The sequence below is a fragment of the Nanorana parkeri genome, unplaced genomic scaffold, assembly GCF_000935625.1.
Source record: "Nanorana parkeri isolate BGI_ZX_2015 unplaced genomic scaffold, ASM93562v1 scaffold7, whole genome shotgun sequence".
In the NCBI taxonomy this organism is placed as follows: domain Eukaryota; kingdom Metazoa; phylum Chordata; class Amphibia; order Anura; family Dicroglossidae; genus Nanorana; species Nanorana parkeri.
The window spans coordinates 4,692,782-4,714,749 of NW_017306275.1; the positions used below are offsets into that span (position 1 = coordinate 4,692,782).

At 42.0% G+C, this 21,968-nt stretch overlaps 1 protein-coding gene across 1 annotated transcript in view; it reads left to right on the forward strand.

Annotated features, from left to right (window-relative positions):
* Positions 1-1,181: 1,181 nt before the first annotated feature.
* The window catches only part of TWSG1 (twisted gastrulation BMP signaling modulator 1), a 31,220-nt gene continuing 10,433 nt past the window's right edge, over positions 1,182-21,968 (forward strand). Inside the window, exons 1-3 of the mRNA XM_018553433.1 lie at positions 1,182-1,367; positions 10,501-10,658; positions 17,460-17,559. Of these exons, the coding sequence (XP_018408935.1) occupies positions 10,536-10,658; positions 17,460-17,559 (223 nt within the window). The 5' untranslated portion in view covers positions 1,182-1,367; positions 10,501-10,535. The remainder of the gene's footprint in view (positions 1,368-10,500; positions 10,659-17,459; positions 17,560-21,968) is intronic.

Consider the following 21,968-nt stretch of genomic DNA (forward strand, 5'->3'; position numbering starts at 1 on the left):
ACATTTCAGGAAAATTCCTCATGCATTCCGGCATCCTCAGCAGATTAACAACCACAATTCAGCTACAAAAAAATTCTCCGTATGCATGTCATACCTACAGGCGGTGTGCGACCTGACCACACAAACTCCCTGACAGATGACCCCCCCCCTCCATCCTGACTAAACCGCAAGATGATAAAAGCCCCCAACTCAGAAGAAAAGAGCACTGTGGCTCGCCGAACTATACATGTGTAGAATGCGCTCTTGGTCATTAAGCTGTGAGTTTGGCTGCTGCAGCTTCAGAGGGGGAATGTTCACACTGCGTATGCACAAAAACTCCTTGGTAGGAGAGGGTACCCCCTTCATCCTGCATGAGCTGCGGGATGATAATAGTGCGCCCCCAATACAGAAGGAATGTGCGCTGTGGCTTGCTCAAGTATGCATGTTCAGCGCGCGCTCTCTCTCCATCGATTACACAGCGCTGAGCTCAGTCGCTGCAGCTTCAGAGGGGAAATGAGCACACTGCGTATGCACAAAAAACTCCTTGGTAGGAGAGGAGACCCCCTCCATCCTGCATCCTACATGAACTGCGGGATGATAATAGTGCGCCCCCAATACAGAAGGAATGTGCATTGGGCTTGCTCAAGTATGCATGTTCAGCGCGCGCGCTCTCTCTCCATCGATCACACAGCGCTGAGCTCAGTCGCTGCAGCTTGAGGGAGAATGTACACACTGCGTATACATGAAATCTCCTTGGTAGGAGAGGAGACCCCTTCATCCTGCCTGAACTGAAGGACACACCAGACAATAGAACCCCAATTAAAAAGAAATAAGAGTAAAGGCTTGTTCATACGCTGCACATGCGCAGTGCGTTCATTCTCCCTTTGAAGCTGCAGCAGCAGAGAGAGAGCACTGCGCATGTGTAGGTGAGAGAGCCACAGCACCAATTCCTTCTTTGTTGGGGACACACTTTTATCATCCTGAGTTTAGTCAGGGTGGAGGGGGGGTCTCCCACCAAGGAGTTGTGCACAGCCTGTAGGTATGACATTAGAAAAGGAGCTGAACTGTGGCTTGTAATCTGCAGAGCATGCTGGGAATACATGGGGGATTTTTCTGGAAATGTGTCTAGAGGTGGACTAACCCTTTAAGTGAGAGCTGGCTGGGGAAAGCCTCAGCTACGTTATGATGAGGGGAAAGGCAGCCGTGGTTTGTCTGGAGGATGGAAACTAGGAGGGAGGTGCTGTGGAAAAAGTTTTCAGTGAGTGTTCTGGGGGCTGGGAAGTGTCTGCTCCTCCTTCCCCTTCTCTCCACACGCCATCAGAGCCGAGGAGCAGCGGACACAGCCGTACACACTGAGCTCAGGGCTGAAGGCGGGATACCAGCCTGTGGTAAGAAGCAGGGTGGAGGAGGAGGAGGAGGAGAAGGGCTGTGTCTGTCAGGGGATAGACGCTGCTTTTCTATCACGGTGTACAATGTACGACTGACGAGTCGGTTCTGACTCTTCCTTGTCACTGGAGCCGGACAGCAGCGACATCACTGGACTGAGGGAGACCCTCACACAAAGGTACATAGACCTGCACCTACCCTACACTGGGGTACTCAGACCATCACCTACCCCACACTGGGGTACTCAGACCATCACCTACACCACACTGGGTTACACAGACCTGCACCTACCCCACACTGGGGTACACAGACCTCCACCCACCCCACACTGGGGTGCACAGACCACCTACCCCACACTGGGGTACACAGACCTGCACCTACCCCACACTGGGGTACACAGACCTGCACCCACCCTACACTGGGGTACATAGACCTCCACCCACCCCAGACTGTGGGCTTAGCTGGATGGTACTGCCCATTAACCCATTACAGCTCTGTGCCCATTAACCCATTACAGCCCTCTGCCCAGTACTGCCCATTAACCCATTACAGCTCTGTGCCCAGTACTATCCATTACAGCCCTGTGCCCAGTACTGCCCATTAACCCATTACAGCCCTGTGCAAGTCATCACATAACAGACATGGTGGGCGGGGGGGTTTAGACTATGCAGGAATTTGTCATTTTGATGATCAGAGGCCAATCAAATCATGTGTTGCAGAGTTAGTATGGCGGATGACAGACGAGGAACTCTGCTGCTGGTGATTTGCTGAAATGTCTTTCCCATCGATAGTGATCACCATTCAGCAGCATTCGGGGTCAGTGACAGAGCGTACATTGTCTTTGTAGATCTAAAGGAGATTGTACAATCAGATTGTAGAGTGCATGGCCAGCATTGGGCTGATGTGAGTGATCCTGGAGCTTGAGACAAATCACCAGCGGCAGGATCCCTATAGGGGGCCGCCGCCTGTCTGTACCTATGGAATTGTTCCCTCTGTAGAGATGTCCCTGACCCCAAATGCTGCTGACTCGTGATGGGAGCGACACCTTGATGCCTCTGTTACTGAGGGATCAACTATATAGTTCAAGGGCCCCCCCTTGATTTCTTTTTAATTGAATACATTTTAGGTTTCTCCTCATATGACATCATTCTGGTAAATGAGATTGTATTGTGTATGGCCAGATGTTCTGGGGCTGGTTGGAGCTCTGGTTAGGATTGCTGTGTTCCAAGTAGTTCAACCAGGACTGTCCCAATATTTCTATGTGCCAGATCAACAAAAGCCCTCGCATACGTTCTGTGCGCCAGTTTTGCCAAATAATGGTAAAAAAAGGTCATATGTGTTTCTATCAATGTCCAATAGCGTGCACCAAAGTAATCCAACACTTGTGTCAATGTTCTGAGTTAAAGTGACACTCAACGTGGGAGTTCAATTAGACATACGTTCCATTACCCTACCTGTTAACACAAATGTATCTTATTTGTCTATCACTCGGCTGTAGAGCCTCAAATCATCTCTGAATTGGTGCGGACACTGTCCTTCCTTCTGGAGGGTGGCTACTTTTATTCCACATGGACCCTGTGTATGTTATAAAGTAGCCACCGCTCCAAGCTCACTCCTGGGATGGACTACAACCTCATGTTTGGTTTATTAATTTGTATTGAGATTGTAGTCCATCACAGGATTGAGCTTGTAGCGGTGACTACTTTACACAGGGACCATGGGGAATAAAAGTAGTCACCCTCCAGAAGGAAGGACAGTGTCAGCACCAGTTCAGAGATGATTTGAGGATCTACAGCCGAGTGATACACAAATAAGATACATTTTTGTTACTAGTTAAGGTACTTTAACAATAGTTCTACCATATATCAGAGTGGTGTCAGTCCTGTAGTGAGGGGGAGCAGGACAGAGAGGAGAGGTGGATGGACAGGACAATTTATTTTTATTTTTTTTACATTTGATTTTTATTTTAATTTTCCAAAGAAAAAACCCAAAACCCCCTTTTCTCTTTTTGGCAACTGAAGCGTTAATAATGTACATATAGAAACGGGTGCATTTTACTGGTGTTACCCCCCTGATGATATTCTATGTCTGTGAACGTTGTGAGCATTTTACAACCTGTAATCGTTGTATATAAAATATGCTTTTTATTCATTTTACTTATTTTCCGGTATAAAAAACTGAGGCTGTAAACCTGGCAACCTTTAAAGAAGACCTCCCAGGCAAATCAAATGTTAACCCTTGCAGTGGGAGTACCTCCGCACCGCAAGGGTTAAGTGTTTGTTTTGTCTAGGAAGCTAAAATAACAAGGATATTCTCACCCAAACCTCAATCCCAGCTGGCTCCTAGACCGCTCCCTTCAATATGTCCCCGTCCTCCACTCTAGCAGTCTAAGGTCCTGTGAGTCATCACATCCAATATAGAGTATGGAACGTGAGGACACAGAGGGACATAACATTGCTGGAGCGGGGGAGGAGACAGACTGGGTGAGTATAGTACTGTTTCTAATAGAAAGTCGGTATACAGATTGAGTGAATGAACTTTTTATGACAACTGTTGGATATGGATGGATGGAGGTTTTATTGTCACTTCAGCAAAGGGTTCTTTACAGTAAGAGCTGTGAAAGGCTTAGGCTGGGCACACACCTTACAACCATGGTTGTAAGGTACTTAAAAAAACGTACGATCTGCCTATCTTGGACAGGCAGATCGTACTTGCGATGATCGCAAGCCACGGCTTCCCATGACTGCAATGTCGAACGGGCAGTGTGCGCTTGCGCACGCCGGCCCGTCCGGCTTTTATCTTACGAACATGCCACAAACCCGCCGAACGTCGTACGATACTCGGCGGGTTTTCGAACATGTTCGTAAGTTTAGAGTGGTGCGACCTTACAGTAGTAGAGGTCGCACGGCTTCCACACACCTTACGATAATCGTATGATCGCGGGATTTCCCGCGATTATCGTACGGTGTGTGGGGACCTTTTTTATAGTGATGACCAGAGTACTATGGAATTTCACACGGACTGGAGGAGTTTGTTGTTGCTGATAAAGGATTGGAGCGTTTTCTGAATGTTATTATGAAAGGCTAACCAGCAACATAGTGATCCAACTGCCATTAGAGGGTCACAAAGGATTTTTTACCTCCTGTGTGGAAGGTTTTTGCTTTTCCTTTTCTGAACCAAAATTTCCGTGATAAGTACAACTGGATGGACAGCAATGTTTCTACGCATCTGTATTTCTGAGTTAAGCCAGGTATAGACGGTCATATTTTCTTAGTTTAGTCTTTGGGCCGAACTAAGAAAATATAAGAGATTCCTCCAACGCTTATGAGTGTTGATTGACGAATCCCCCGCTATTTTCATTGTATTCTGATAGCAGCTGCTGGCCGCTGTTAGAATACCCAAATGGAGCTTGCAGATGATTGGCTGCAACAACTAATCGATTAAATTGATTATGAGAATAGTTGGTAACTTCTCATTATTGATTAGTTGGAGGGGGGGGAGAGGGAGAGAGTTTTCCTTTTCCTTTTTTTTCCCCCTTAATGCAACCAGTTGATCGAAAAATGATTCGGACATTTAATCGATTATGAAAATAATTGTTGGCTACAGGCTCAGTTTGTCCAATAATTTTCCAACCAGCTCCTTCAGTCAGCTGATTGAGGAATGCTGGCAAAAGGGTTCCGACAGCAGAACTCAGATGATCAAGAACCGGCTGTAATTTGCACCATGTATTATACCCATCTTTAGTTTATTCTGCCAGGTAAACGTTTGACATTCTTTCATTGTTTATTGTTGACACCTTTTTACCTGTAGGGTCCCATTCAGTCTTAAGCTGCCCATACTCTCCAGCTGTGTGCTTAGCACACCCGCCGCTGTTAGACTACTTGAACAGTGATGGAAGCTGATTGGCTGTCGGCACTGTTTGGTCCAAGATTTTCCATCTGGATCCTTTTTGATTTTCTTATTGAAGGATGCCAGACAGAAGGGTTCCATCGGGGGCACCCACTTTGCATATTTCAGTCGGTTCATCAAGAAGCACAGTGTATGGTCAGCTTTAGACATTTTGTATCTTAAATTTTACAGTGATCAGGATTATTATTATTTTCACATCTGAGTGTTGTCTCTTTTTTTTTCCTTCACCATTGACTTCGATAGTAGCACCTGAAAAATGCACAAAAACACTTTTTTTGTCTAGTAACTAGCTTTTCATTGGGTAAAAATGTAAAACCAAACGCTCAAGCCTAAAACGCACGCAAATGCCAAAGACACTCCGCTCCAGTGTGAGTGGGCCTAAGTGTTGTAGTGAAGAATTGCATTTCCTGAAATATGCTTTGACTAAGGTTCCCGCCTCATGTATGTTTAGACACCTTTTCTAACATGTAAGGGATGACTATATAGGAAAGTTCCGCAGTGAGTTTACTGACAAGCACAGCACTTGTTTCCACAAGCACTCGAACACTTGACACCCAGATTCCCATGTTATTCTATTGTTCCTGCTCCAGATCTGAGCGATGTGCTGTTTTTTTAACACTCAGAAAAAGTACATGGACTACATTGGGGCATGATTGTGCTTTTTGGCCCCAATAGGCTTCAGTAGGAGAATCTGAAAACATTTTTTTTTACGTGATTCTCCACCCAACATCTCCTCCTTCCAGTAGCTAGCTTTCCTTTGTCTGAAACAAATATTCTGAAGCCTCAAAATAAGTGTAAAAAAGGCAGTGACAGTCGAGTGTGAATGTGGCCTAACCATTGGATTTCGGGTGATATACATGTTACCGCCGGATGAATTGGTGCTGATTTACATTGATCTCAGCATTAGGTGTTAGTCCATACACTTCCTAATCTGTTCCTTCACTTGAAAACACTTCACCATGCTATACCTAGAGTCAGATGGACCACTCTACTTATATATACATGGCCATCCTGAAGTGGTTATACCACGAACACGAGTTGCTGCTGCAGCCATGATCTTGGTATCATTTTATTAGCAGGTGGAGCACTTCAGTGTACAAGTGATCTGGGCTTCTATAGAGCAACCAGATCACTTGTACCCGCCTGTTTAGGTCCTCTGCATTGCAGGGCAGAGGAGAGGAGTCAATGGGCGTTTAATAGACCTCCAATGTCTCCATAAAGAGAACCTGTTACCCCCCTTGTAATAGCAAAAAGTTATGTAAAAAAAATGTAAAAAAATAAACATATAAAAGAAAACTAAAAGCAACCTGGCTTCCTCTGCGATCTGCTTGGGAATGCAAACACATGCGTAGGACATGTACCTTTTATGTATACAGGGATTGCTCCACAGGTATTGCCACGAATGTCACAGTGAGAGCCATTCTCAGGCTATAATTCGCTGTTCACTCTAAACTGATGACCTGTAAAGGCTTTTAAAGCACTGCCTATGGACAATTTTGAGTACCATAGTTTTCCACCATTGCACTGGCGTGTGCAGTTTTATGGCTTGTTCACTAATGTGCTCAAATGTATTGAAATTTTACAAATTCTATGTGTACACCATAAGAGGCATGGAGGAGCTCAGCTATGAGGAAAGATTAGCTGCACTGAATCTGTTCTCTCTGGAGAAGAGGCGATTAAGGGGGGACATGATCACCATGTATAAATACATAAATGGTCCCTATAGTGAGCTTGGTTACAAATTATTCACTTTAAGGTCACTGCAAAGGACAAGGTGGCACTCTTTACGTCTGGAGGAAAGGAGGTTTAACCTTTGCATAAGGAAATGATTCTTCACAGTTAGAGCTGTGAAAATGTGGAATAGACTCCCCCAGGAGCTCAGCTAATTGTTTAAAAAAAAAATCTCGATGTATTCCTAAATGCACAGAATAGTAGTGGGTATTGAATTCTTATAGGTATATTAAGCATCAGAGATTGTTGATCCCGGGAATATCCGATTGCCTTATGGGATCAGGAAGGAAATTCTTTCCCCTGTTGGAGCAAATTGGACCATGCTTTATAGGGGGTGGGGGGGGGTTGCCTTCGTCTGGATCAACAGTGGGTCATTGTGGGCATAGCGTTCTGTTTAGGCTTTTCTTTTTTTTTTAAATATCTCTATAGGTTGAACTCGATGGACATGTGTCTTTTTTTCTAACCTAAATATGTAACCATGTACCACGTCTCATTACGTGTCATACTTTTTTTTAAGCACAAACCACCGGAATGCAGTGGTGTGAACTATCACCATCCATAACAAGGCAATTTGCCTTGTATTGCGTTTGGGCTGTGCTGGAAAAATGGCCATTGCAGCTCCGAACACAGATGGTGTGACTGAACCCTTAAGGCTTGACATGTTTTGTATCTATCTATTTATTTAACTTAACCCAATCTTTTATGTTTTATCAAAAAATTGGGTATTATATTGTGTTTTATATGCACTAGAATTCATTTGTGTTTTTTTTCCTAATACAAATTAAACTTAAAACAATGCAGCTACCACATTTATTCTACAGGGCCTCTGCTTTTAGAAAATATACAATTTTTCGGGGGGTTTAAAGTAATTTCATATCCATTAAATTCTGATTTTAAAAATGGAAACATTGCTGGGGTCGTAAGGTGGTTAAAGATAGCCATTGATTGTAAATGAACTGTCTGCACAGTGTGACATGTGTTCTAATTCATCCTCGCTTGGTGTTCTATGTGTTTGTGCTAAATTGTGCATTGGTGCTAATGCGGGGTAAAATGCACCCAACCTGTATTGGCAAGAGTCAACTTTAAATGTGATTTGCTTTGTGGAGCACTTCATCTTTTTCCTAATTTATATAAATAACCCCGCCATCAGAGAAATTGTAAAAAAATTTCAGTAAGAGAGCGCACATTGCTTTATTGTTGTGCAATGAAATTTTCTAATTACCAATTAATAACATTACACATATGAGTACGATGACCTGTGTGATTAATGAGATCCTGGAATGTAAAATGCCTTAATTTTTCAGTGTATTCCTTTTACCGCAGCAGATAAAAGTCTCGGAGTTTACACGCTTCCTGGAAAAAGATCTTTTCCTGTAATGAGAGGCCCAAAATGAAACATGTTAATTAGGCCGCCGTCAGTCATCAAGTGAAATGTTTTCTGGTTATCTTATCTTGGTATAGGATAATCCTCTACTAATGAAAAGATTTGCATTCTGCTTTTGCCAGCTCTGTAAAGTAACAGCGGCAACTAAATCCAAGCTTATTATCTCATAATGAAACCGAAGGCAAAGATATCCCCGATTGTTGTAATGCAGCTTTTCAAGCTCCATAGCGTTTGGTTTATAGGGCGGAAAGGTTGCGCATAACTTGGCGTTTATCAGCAAATACTTTTCCATGGCTTTTTGTTAGCGTAGTAAACGTACCCTTCCATATTGGTTCCCAGTCATCCAATCCAAGCAGTTATGACCGTCAAATACAAGGGCAGGCTGATAAATGTTGCCCTCACTGAAACAGAAAATTAGCGGGAAAAGATTTTTAATAACGAAAATATATACCTAGATTTATTTTTAAAACTGCATAATTATTTTTCTACAAAATCACCGTACACTTCAATACACGCCTGCCAACGCTGCACTTGTTTTTTAAATTGGTCCTTAAAAAAAAACAAACATTGGTGGTTTTTGTTTTTGAAACCATTTCCTCACTGCAGACTTCACCTCTTTATCACAGATGGAACACTTGAAGGGCCAGTGCTTCTTTACAGATGAAGTGCTGGCCCTTCAAGTGTTCCTTTTTAGTTTTGGGAACAGGTGGAAGTCACTGGGAGCCAGGTCTGGGCTATACGGTGGATGTGGCAGCACTGAAAAGTTCAGGTGTTGAATTGCAGCTCTTGTTGCTGCACTTGTGTGAGGCCTGTCGTTGTCGGGTTGAAGAAGCATTTAATTTCTTATTCCAATCCATTTGATTCTCTTTTATGCAATAAGAGTTTTAATATAACATTTAGAGTTTTTATTGTTGTTCCTTTTTCAAGAAAGTCTGCAAGAACAATATGAGAACAACAGAAATGAAACACTTCTACAACACGACAATGCCAGGTCTCACACAAGTGCTGCAACAAGAGCTGCAATTCAACACCTGGACTTTTCAGTGCTGCCACATCCACCGTATAGCCCAGACCTGGCTCCCAGTGACTTCCACCTGTTCCCAAAACTAAAGGAACACTTGAAGGGCCAGCACTTCATCTGTGACAGAGGTGAAGTCTGCAGTGAGAAAATGGTTTCAAAAAAAAAACCCTTTTCTTTGCCCTGTATGAAGCACTGGTTCACTATATGAGCGATAACATTGGCTGAATTAGGCTATGACATATCTGCAGGCTCTTGTTGTTGTTGTTGTTGAGGGAAATGGTCATTGTACTGCTTAGACAAGGTTCAGCTTTATTCTGTATGGAGTTCTCATTCGTATGTGCATTACCCAATCTGTAGTCACTTTGCTAAAGGTAGATCAGTACAAGATGGATTCTGATTGGTTGCTTTGGGTTAGCACATTTCCATATATTTTTTTTTTTTAATTCTTGATGGGTACATGTTACAAATATAAAATAGGTGTTATCCCAATTCGGCTGCCAAAGTGGAAATAAACATTAAGAATTAGCACTTGAATAGAATTTTGTTTATTGAATACGGCCATTTGATTGGTGTTTAAGCCTCATAAGCCAGAATTGGGAGATGTCCACTTGCACCTTATTTCTGCATAGGCTAAGCATGGACAATAGGCCTTTTGGGTTTAGGACTGCACAAGCAGAGACATGAGAGGGCCCTCTAGTATGTATGGGCACATTTAGGTTTATTCTCTTTATTCAACATTTTAGGTATAAGCAAGGGATACAGAAAAGAAAATAAAGTCAAACTGACCAACACACGGCACATTTAGGATTTTAAAAAAGGTGGTTGTTCTGAGCAGCTTGCACTAATAATGGAGGACTCTTCCCATCCTCGCAGGAGTGTGTGTGCTTATTACTGCCTTCTTGATAACCTTAATTTTCATTAAGTGATGATTTGATTTGTGTAAATCATCCTATAAAGCCTTTTTGTAATGTGTTATAATCAGTCTGTTGTCATATTACATAATTGTTGTGGTGCTGTTACATTTCGGTTTGCATTAATGAAAATGATGTATGCTAACACTTGTATTCTATATGATGTGCTTTATTTTCAGCTTTGTCCAGGAGACGTTCTTATTTATAGTAAATAATGAAGTCCTGTCACTATCCCATCCCCGCTGTAGCTATTGCCTTGTGTATTTCTTGGATTTTGCCTGTACAGTGCTGCAATAAAGCCCTCTGTGCAAGTGATGTCAGCAAATGCTTAATTCAGGTAAGATAAGTCATGGCTGTACAGAGACTGTAGACTAGTCTGTGTTCTGGCAATGTTATTGTCTAACTTTAAAGCGTATCTAAACCCAAAAGCAAAATGTAATGTATTGCAGCTTACCATTCCTTGGATGTGGTGGCTGCATTGGTTTTCTTTTTTCAACAAGTGCAGAAAATTCCTATTGATCTCACTAGCAATACAATGCCTGTGTCACTTCCTGTGAGCTGATAAGAAACACAAACATCCTTATCGATCTTGTGTAAACTACTAGTCGCATCAATCTACCATGTAATGGAGATGAACAAAGACAGACATTTTTGAGGTCTAGCTGTGTCACAACCATGACTCCTCCATAGTTCAGTGTAGAACTGAGCGTAGCACAAAGGGACAGGAAGTGTGTTATTAACAGGTGAAAACGAAGGGAAAAGATTGACAAGCTGCAGTCAGTTAGATTTATTGCTTTTAGGTAAAAACTGGAGACGTTGCCCGTTGTGCCAGCCAGAATCTAGCTGTCATTTTTGCACTTGAGGATAGAAAATCAAAGTCCTGTTACCATACGAAAATCTTTATTTTTTTAATCCCACTGATCCTGCAGTCTTCAATGAACCAGACTTTCAGCTATGCCTCATTACATCCAAACAAACAAGATAGGGACTGTAGGTTTGGTCTTAAGTTCAATTTGTATGCAAGTTGGAACAGGTACATTTTTTAAGTAACTCCAGCCAAAACATTTTTTTTGTTTTGGATAACGTTTGCTTTGCTGTATGTGCCCCTGTTCAGAAGATTTCACCCCACTTTTTTCTCCCTGTGACAAGTGGAGTTTGAAAATTTGGGGTTTAGCTTCAGCGGGGGACACCTTTTTTCCCATGATAACTCTTACAGGAGTGAATTTTCCTTCCTAGGGGTAGATTTCCTCTCACTTCCTGTTGTCTCAAGGACAGAAAGTGAGATTAAATCTTTCTAATGAGGATACAGACAGCAGTAAAAACCTCACAGTGACCTGGAAAAAGTTGCGGGCACCCCTCGTCTGCACGTCCAACAAGAGCCAACTTCCTGTAATGTACGTACAGCACTACAAACCAGACCCAAAAAGGCGGGAACTCCTCGTCGTCGGCACAAGCACGGTAGCATTACAACTTCCCCTGCTGTACAGTAATAGCCTCCGTTTGTAAGTTGGAGTCGGATGTAAGTCGCATGTATGTAACTCGGGGACTGCCTGTATAGGGCAATCAAGTGTTTGGAAAGCAAATAGCCCCAGGTTCAACTGCTAACAATGCCCTTGCTCATAGGTTCTTTACGTTTTATTATTATTATACAGGATTTATATAGCGCCAACAGTTTGCGCAGCGCTTTACAATATAAGGAAGACATTACAATCACAATACAATTCAAGACAAGATGGTAAGGAAGGCCCTGCCCCTGAGGGCTTACAATCTAAAAGTTTTACAGCCAACTGTAGTATACGATAGTATATGATTGTTGATTGTAGAAAACCAAAGTCATTACGGTCTCTTTTAATCATAGGGCTGTATTGCATACTTTTTATATGCAGAGCTAACCCTTAACTTTACAGTCTTCTAATCAACATTAGCCTGCAAAGAAAGTCTGTTTAACGTGCATGATGTTGTAGTTCTAAAGTTTTTCAAATGCCATGTCTAAAACTTTGATCTAACAAAGCACAAATCTAAAAATAGAGATACATATAGATATATACACACACAGTCATGGGCAAAACTATTGACACCCGTCCATTTCTGTCAGATAAAGCACCACTTTGCACAGAAAATTATTGCAATTACAAATGTTTTGGCATTCTCATGTTTATTTCTTTTGTTTGTATTGGTATGACACAAAGTGGAGAGAAAAATAAGCCACATCTGACACATTCCATGCAAATCTCCAAAAATCGACTGGTCGAAATAATTGGCACCCTCAATATTTGGTAGCATAGCCCTTGGAAAAAATAACTGAAATTAATTGATTCCTGTAACCATCAATGAATTTCTTACACCTCTCTACAGGAATTTTGGAGCACTCTTTTTTCGCCAACTGTTCCAGGTCTCTCAGATTGAAAGGGTTCCTTTTCCCAACTGCTGTTCTAAGATCTCTCCATTGGTGCTCTATTGGATTTAGATCTGGACTCATTGCTGGCTAGTCCAATACTCTCTAGCGCTTTGTCTGAAACCATTTTTGGGTGCTTTTTGATGTGTGCTTCGGGTCATTGTCCTCATGACCTCTGACAGAGACCAAACTCTCTGACACTGGGCCCTACATTGCACCCCAGAATTCTTTGGCAGTCTTCTGATTTCATAATGCCATGCACACAGTCAAGACATCCCGTGCCTGAAGCAGCAATGCAACCCCAAAACATCAGTGAATCTCCACCATGTGTGAGTGTAGGGACTGTATTCTTTTCTTTAAAGGCCTCATTTCTTTTTCTGAAAACAGTAGAATGATGGGCTTTACCAAAGAGCTGTCATTATGTTTTGCCTGTCCACAGCAGTATTTTGACTTTTCTCAGGTAAGTTTTGGCAAATTCCAATCTGGCATTTATATGTTTCGTGTCAGCAGTGGGGTCCTCCTGGGTCTCCTACCATAGCGTCCCTTTTCATTCAGACGGCGACGTATAGTGCGAGCTGACACCGTTGTACCCTGTGCCTGAAGGTCAGCTTGAATTTGTATGGAAGTTGATGGAGGGTCTTTATTGGGGTTGCACAGATACCAAGTACAGTACTCGGTACAAGTAAGAGTACATGTACCGATACTTTTGAGCTCCAAAAGTTAGGAGGCAGCTGTCATTTGTAAGGAGCACACTGAGCTCCTGGGATTTGTACATCTCTGTTTTAATGTACGATTTTGTTTTTATAAATAAAAGGATGCACAGATACCAGGTTTGCGAGTACAAGTACTGATACTTGCCGAGTACTTACAAGTACGAGTACTGATACATTTTTGTTTATTGTCATGTGACAGTTTTTCTAAAACAATACAGACTAATGATTTCAGGACAGTGGTGGAGTGCCAGAGCCAGGTCCCAGCTGCAACCGCAGCAAACCTGGTAGTTCTCATGAAAATGCCAAGTATCTGCGCTGGTACTCGAAAAGTATCTGTGCATCCCTAGTCTTTATCCACCATTCGAACAATCCTTTGTTGCAATCTTTGATCAACTGTTCTCTTTCATCCATGTCCAGGAAGATTAGCTACAGTGCCATGGGCTGTACGCTTCTTGACAATGTTGCGTACAGTGGACACAAGAACATTAAGATCTCTGGAAATGGACTTGGAACACAGAGACACACAACAGAAAGGTTGAGTCCATTTTTCACCATTTTAACTGGTTGCCGGTGTGATTTCTATATTGTCAGCACCTGTTAATTGATACTGGTGAGTTTAATTACAAATTACAGGAGCATCACAAACTTGGAATGCAATTTATTTCTTGCAATTTGGAGAAGGTGCCAATATTTTTGTCCAGTCCATTTTTGGAGTTTTGCGTCCGATTTGGTTTTTGTTTCACTCCACCTTTTTGTGTCATACTAATACAAACAAAAGAAATAAACATGAGAATGTCTAAACGTTTGTAATTGCAACAATTTTCAGCTTGAAGTGGTGCATTATCTGACAGAAATGCAGGGGTGCCAACATTTTTGGCCATGACTCTGTGTGTGTGTGTGTGTGTGTGTGTATATGTATATCTGTATATATAGATATCTATAGATAGATATATAATTACAGCCTGTGGTGTGGAGATGACAGTAGGAGGTATTCAGAAGTTTATCAAAAGACAACTGGGCAGGGCTGACACCATTCTGCCCAGAAAAATGCTGTGTGTTGTCAGCTATAAGAAATTGAGAGCTGTGTGCATTTCTGGCAGATCACCGGGTGTTTTCTGTACTTGAAAGGGATAAAACATAAAGGGATTGCTTATGTGCAGAACTGTGCAGCTTCCCCCCCGACATATACTTTAACTTTGTGAAATAGTTCAGAGCCAACTCTACTAGGGTAACGTGATTATCTGTTTACAAATTACAGGAAGTTTTCTACTGCTCCTCTTTCAATTAGTTTTCCTCTGTTCATAGGGACATTTCATTTTGGGATTTAATAATTGTAAAATTCTGATGAAACATAAATGTTTTCAGTGGGAGAAGCAGAGAAAGGAATATAGAATGAAAGCTATTTGTTCCTGAAAGTGGAGCACTAGGGAAGCATGTATAGTGTTAACTACAGACAAATAGCTCTAGGCAATTTTCCTTTTCTAAAGGGAAAGTTATGTGTTCAGCTGTTTACTGTTCTAAATGTATCAGACAGCACGGTGCCCGTGAAGGCCTACAGCTCTATAGATGTTCAGGTAAAGGCTTCACTCAGACCAGCCGCACAACCTGTCATGTGTTTGTTTTATATATTACACTTTTTTCAGTAAGCAACACAGTGGGGGGGCGGGGGGGCGGGGGGATTTATTATAACTGGAGCAGACAAAATCTAGTGCAGATTTGCATTGCAACCAGTCGGCTTCTCTCATTTTTGAATCTTACCTGAGCAAACCGAAGAGAGAAGCTGATCGGTTGCCATGGGCAACTGCTCCAGATTCTCTCTGCTCCAGTTTTGGTAAATTCCCCCCGATATGTTTAGTGTGACTGGAGCCTTAAGCTGGCCGTACACTGTGACTTTCGTCCTGTTCTTCATGAACCAGTCAAAATGCGCTCAGTGGGGGTCCTGCCGTCTTCCGTCCTGCATCCTTTGATCAGAAAATTGAAGGATCCAGTCGGAAAACATTTGGATGTGATGGCAGCCAATTGGCAATGAATTCTGACAGTTGTCGGTATGCCACTGTGAGAATGCAATAGCCCTGCAGGATTTTCGTCCATCCACGCTGTTAAGCGTGGATGTAGGAATCGTTTATATATTTTTTTGGGGGGTTCATCTTGCAGTTTGAGCGGGGGGAAAAAAACGGTGTATGGCCAGTTTTTAAGAGTGGTCATGCACCAGTAGAAATTTTTTTTTTTGTGAAAAAAATCAGTTTTTGGAACATTTTGTTGGAGGCAGCACAGTGGCGTAGTGGTTAAAGCTTCTGCCTTGCAGCACTGGGGGTCCCAGACACTATCTGCAAGGAGTTTGCCTGTTCTCCTTGTGCTTGCATGAGTTTCCTCCGGGTATTCCAGTTTCCTCCCACACTCCAGAGACATGCTGGTAGGTTAACTGGCTCCTGTCTAAATTGGCACTCTATGAATGTATGTGAGATAGGGATCTTAGATTGTAAGCTCATAGAGGGCAGGGACTGATGTGAATGTGCTACTATGTAAAGTGCTGTGTAAATTGTCCGTGCTATATAAATACCTGTAATAAATAATGATTTTCTAATAGTTGATACGATCAATTCGATTGATTTTTGACTGTAGTGACAAAAAAATAATTTTAAGGAGCAGGATGGAAAATTTTTCTTGAACAAACAAAATTCTACAATGAATGTGGTTTACATTCCAGAAACTCCATTCATTCCAACATTGCAAGTTACAATCAAACAAAATTTCAAATGACATTGTGCAATTCTCTGATAGCATTATTGTTCTGATGAGATTTTTCATATGAAAGTTTTTACAAAATTCTACCAGTGTATGGAACTTGTACATTATCAGGAACTGCTGAAGCTTAACCTGTCAGAGGAATACCGAAAGCTGCAGCCGGTATGCACAGACACCTGAGTGCCTGTACTTCATATCCATCAACAGCTTTTTGTCTGCATAACACCCTACATGGCCTGACTCTTAAAGAGATGGTCAAATTTTTCTTGCAGAACCTTTTATGTGTATATGGTTGACCTCCTGATGTCTGTGTGCTAAACAGAGCCATCTTTGACTCTCCAACTAAAGAATGGATTACAGTCGTCCTTATGTACACAGAACATACTAATTATTATTATACAGGATTTATATAGCGCCAACAGTTTGCGCAGCGCTTTACAATATAGGGAAGACATTACAATCACAGTTCAAGACAAGATGGTAAGGAGGGCCCTGGTGGCTTACAATCTAAAAGCATATCCTTTTGAAATACAATATACAAGCATCTGAACAAATCCAGTGCATTATAAAGTGTGCAATAAGGATCTACATTTTAATTGACACTGCCTCCAGTCAAATACTGGTAGGACTGTACACCATTCAGTAGTAATGAAGCATCTTACAACTGTGGAGACTTTACTCCTAAGAATTGCTGGAAGACAATTAAGAAGTTGGTATGTAAACAGGAGCCTAATGACTTCCTTTTGTGTGACCCTTCCAGACGTTTGTTCAACTCTAGACCAGAAGTCTCTGCTTTGAAAAGCATTCATGTATCTCTCCTGCTGTGAGCAGTAATGAGGGATGTGACAATTTCAATGAGCTCTGTCTACCTTGATCTTATCAGAACACATGCCTTCTGAGCTCTGCAGATATAGGTAGAAATTATATCAACATATGGTCTTTTCATCTGTAAAATATTCTCGAATAGCCGATTCACATGTGTTTGTTTTCACGCAGCAAAACTCATGCATTTTGCTGCATGAAAATGCATTGCAAGTAGAAATCCCATTATTTCCTATGTTGCTTGTTCACGTCTGTGCAGTGCATTGTGAAAAGGAAAGATATAGTATTGTAGCTTATTCACACATATGCATGTGCATTTTCAAGCATGCTGTTTGCACACAGAACAGTGTGAATCCAGCCTTACACCACACTGTACCTTTTTAATCCTAATGAAAAAAAGGAGATATATATAACTAGTACTTATAGTACCGAGAATGCTCATGGCAATTATTTTATTTTTCAGGAACTGTGCCAGTGTCGTCCCACAGATGGAAACTGCTCCTGCTGTAAGGAGTGTATGCTGTGTCTGGGCACACTCTGGGATGAGTGCTGTGACTGTGTAGGTAAGTGCTAATTTTAAGACTTGTGAAGACAGGAAGCAAGATGTATTGTAAAAGGGGGATTTTTTTTTCCCCTCAGAACTAAAACAATAAACACCCTATATTAATGCAATTGCGTATCATCTATTAAGTATATTGCAGGGCAAAATGATAAAAAAAGACGCACATGCAGTACATCTCTGCAATACATACATGTTTCCACATGTTTATACCTTTTTAAAGACCCTACACGTACAAAAAAAAATCCTGTTGATCTGCCAGAAATATTCTCTGCTCCTAAAGTCAGCAGGGCTCAGCCAAAATGTTACCCTTGTGATGGCAATAATGTGTAAAGGAGAACTATGGGGTAAGTGTTTTTTCCCCATAGTTCTCCTCAGGGTTACGAGAGGACACAAACTAGCGTCCTCCCGTGACCCAAAGCTCAGTATAGCGTGAGCTATACTGAGACCGCCCCAGCGGGGACTGATCCCGACATTACTGTACCCGCCAGCTGTACCCGCCCCCTCCCCTGTCCGTTCCGCCACTCAACGCTGGAGATCCGTCTCGAATTGTGGACCTCAACTGACACTTGATGTTTCCTAATGTAAATTGATGGTCATCAGTTTTCATCCACACTGCCATAGAGATGCATTGTTGTCCGTTTTTCATCTGCAAACGGAGGGTTGGTATCCTGACAACCTGAAATCTCGTGTGAAATGGACCTAATTATGAGGTTCTCATTACCAGAATGCTGTTGGCGTTTCGCGATCTTGGGTGCAACCCGAGTGTCAAGCTCCATTTCCTGAATAGTCACCTTGATCAATTCCCCGAGAACCTTGGGGCTGTTAGTGATGAACAGGGAGAGCTCTCCCATCAGGAACTCATGACGATGGAACAGCGCTACGAAGGACGAAGGGACAAAAATATGATGGCAGACTGCTGCTGGAGCATCAAATGAGATTGCCCTGAGAGTCCATAAACGCCACAGCTACAAGTGCAAATCCTTGCCTGAATAGGAAATATTTGAACTTTGCATCCCAACCTTATCAATTGTTTTGAATCACCTATCAACATATATTTCAACATAAAGATGATTTAACGTAAAAAGAATTAGTATACTCGTATTTGACTATCATGGATAAATGTTTCAGCTGTGACAAGTGGTGATGCATATTTTTTCCCACATAAGTGATTGATTTTTTTGCCTTTTTTTTTTTTTTTTTTTTGTGATGCATGTACATGTTTTTGTGAATACATAAAGGTTATCTTTGCCAGGACAGTTCTTTAAGCCTAATGTTAAAACTGCGTGACCATAAATTCCTGTCCATGTCATCATGTGAGAGGTGTCAAAATTTTGCGCAAACATGAAAATGTTGAAATAGCAAAACAATCTAGAGCTTACAGAGAGAAAACTAACTTCAGACTTGAATTCAGCACATCCAAATTGGGTAAGAACTACTGCTGGTATCAATGCAACAAAAAATGTGTTTCCCAGTGTAACCCATAAAGACTTTTAAAACGTCACATATGGACAGTTTTTGGGTACCATATGTTTTAATAGCCATTTAATGGGTTCATGCAATTTTATGAATAGAGAGGCAATGTTCACATGGGCATACCTGTTTCAGCATCAACGAATAGGGGATTTCCCTTACATTGTGGAGATTTCCTTTCTCTTCCTGTTGGGTTTACAGGACAGAAAGGTGAGTAGAGGTCTCTCCAATGGGACACATGCGGCAAAATCATAGAAAACCTAATAGAGGTATTAACCAGTTCACAGTACAACTGGGCTTTATACATCTAGGGAATGAATGACGGCAGAGCTCCTGAATCTGTTTTGGGGAAACTAAACTAAGTTTCCTACTATTGCTGTCCTCTTACATAAAACAAATAAACCTGATTTTCATTTTTGTGTTTTAATAAAACTGAACTCCAGCATAGAAACTTTATTTCAAATATGTTCTTCAATAGCAACAAAGGGTATAATTCTCCTAGTTCAAATGTACACAACATTGGTTTACATCAGTGCAGCTTCTATTCCTTTTTAAAAAAAAATGTATTTGAGTGTCCTGAGCTGTGAGACATGTTGGTCTTTATGAGAACAAACCCCTGTAACATATTCTACACCATCACCAGAGAAGTGTGTAGGATTTGATGTGGCACAGATCACACTTGGCTTGTTTGTGATTTGTGAAGTCAAGCCGGAATCTTGGCATGATTGAATGCAGGTGACTCCGCCGAGTGCCAGACTAGCATCCGCCCTCAGGGCCTGTTACAGGCTGTGCACTTTTCTCCAGATGTGCAGAGTTATGAGCTGACATCACTGCTTACAAAAACACAAGCTCTAGCTGCACTTTCATTGCACCTCCACTCATAAACACTTCCCGCTTCCACTCTTCTTTTCATTGGATTTCTTTTCTATTTAAATAGGCCTTCACGTTTCTTTCCTAATTAAGTATGTTCAACAAAGTTTCTAAAGACTTTTTGTATGACTAGGGTAAAGAAGGAGGTATACTATTCATTAAAGAGGACCTAAATGAAACCAGTGACAATTTGCTGTCCTATAGGGAACATGTGCCCAAGGCTTACCCCCCACACATGTACAATCTCTGTACAATCCACTTTAGATCTACCAAAACTATGTAATATGAGGCCCTAGCTAAACTATCCAGTCAATCAGTCAGGCCCTTGCACTACATACCTGATGGCTAATGTAACAGATTGTAGAATCAGATTGTAATGTGTGTAGTGAGCCCCAGCAGTACCCTGAAAGATATACCATATGTCTTAAATTCCTCCTAAACAATAGCATTACACTCCCTGTGTCTTAAACTTCATAGTCGTATATCTGCAGGGTGAAATCATATAAGGCGCTGTGCTTCTTACTGCTAATCTCACATGGTTTGTTGTGTGATTTGGTGATGCCACTACTCTCTGGTCTCCTTGCTGGAGAGTAAGCTGTACCTGAAGACCGGTACTGCAAGAGTTCTCCTTGCTTCTCCATCATACTTTCTGTGGATCTGTGCTTTCTGCACCTCTCTTGTTGCTTCTTGAGGAAGCAAAGCCCTGTCACTACCTAACTGCCTGAAGGCAGAGACGTAGTGCAGATCATGGAATAGTAAGTCGGTAATGGGGAGAAGATCAGCTTCAGAGGGGCTATAGTCAGAATTGGTGACTTGTCTTTTTTGCTCTCTGCATTCCTTTTTTTGTACATGGCTTCCACAGTTCTTGTCCTCTTAAATGGGACTGTAGCCTCACAAATCACTTTTAGCTAAATGAATGGTAAGGTAGCTACTTTCAGTACTCTTTCGTATTCCCCAAAAATATTTTGTTTTCCCTGTGGTGTAAACTCCAGCCTTGGATATTGCACATGCGTTCCACTCTGCAGAGAGGTGGCATGACAGACTGGAATGTGGCTTGCTCACTGACAAAACTGTACATCCTGCAGCACACCTTCTGGTGGCCCTGTGGTCCCTGAATTTGAATTGTCAAGGGAGACTATAAGGCCTTATTCACACAGCTAAGTGTCGGCCCTTACAGATCTGAGCGGCATGCATGGCCGTTCCCAGGAAGGACCGGCGCTGCGTGTAATTGTACGCAGCAGTCTGTTCTTCCCTAATGGGAGGACGCAGCCGTGTGTCCGCCGTACGTTCACCCGGACGCAGATAGGATCCATCCTGTCTGCATACGAATACGGACACCCGCACGGATGTGCGGCTTTGGTGAGTGTACATATTTAGGTATTTTGTTAGTAGTTTTTTTAATTAGTTTTCATGCATGTTCACTGTATAGGTTGTTGTATTAATGTTTTGTCAGTTCTGGTGTTAAGAAAATTTGTATTTCTTCACTTAGGCCAGGTTCACCCCTGGGCGATTTTGTGCACAATCACACACGGCCCTATTGATTTTCAATGGGGTTATATCCACGCAAAAATCCGTATGTAGCTTTTTTCGCGACGTTTTTTTTTCCGCAAAAAAAGTTGTGAATCGCCTAAGTGTGAACCAGGCCTTAGACTTGGGTCTGGTATCTTCTGCATAGTTTCCGTAGCTGATCAGAGGATACTAGCCCATGGTGTCTTTACATTCAAACATCCGAGCTAATGCAATATTTTGCAATCCTCAGTCCATGCTATCAGATAGCTGCGCATTTGCAGGATCTCAGGATGCTGCGAGTGGTCGAGGCTACGCGACCAGGAAGTAAAATGAATGGCAATAAACAGTTTAATGGCAGCTTTGCTGCATTTTCATACAAATGGACCACATGGGGGGTCCTTCGAATCAGCACAGCAGCAGGTATGGAAAATACACTGTAGTCAAAAAAATCAGCTTTACTGCTGTGTACAGTTTCAGTATCAAGCGCCATTCACCTTGGACCTTTTTATGTGTACCAATGCATTGCATATATTTGAACAAGCGCCATTTAGAAGAATGTTT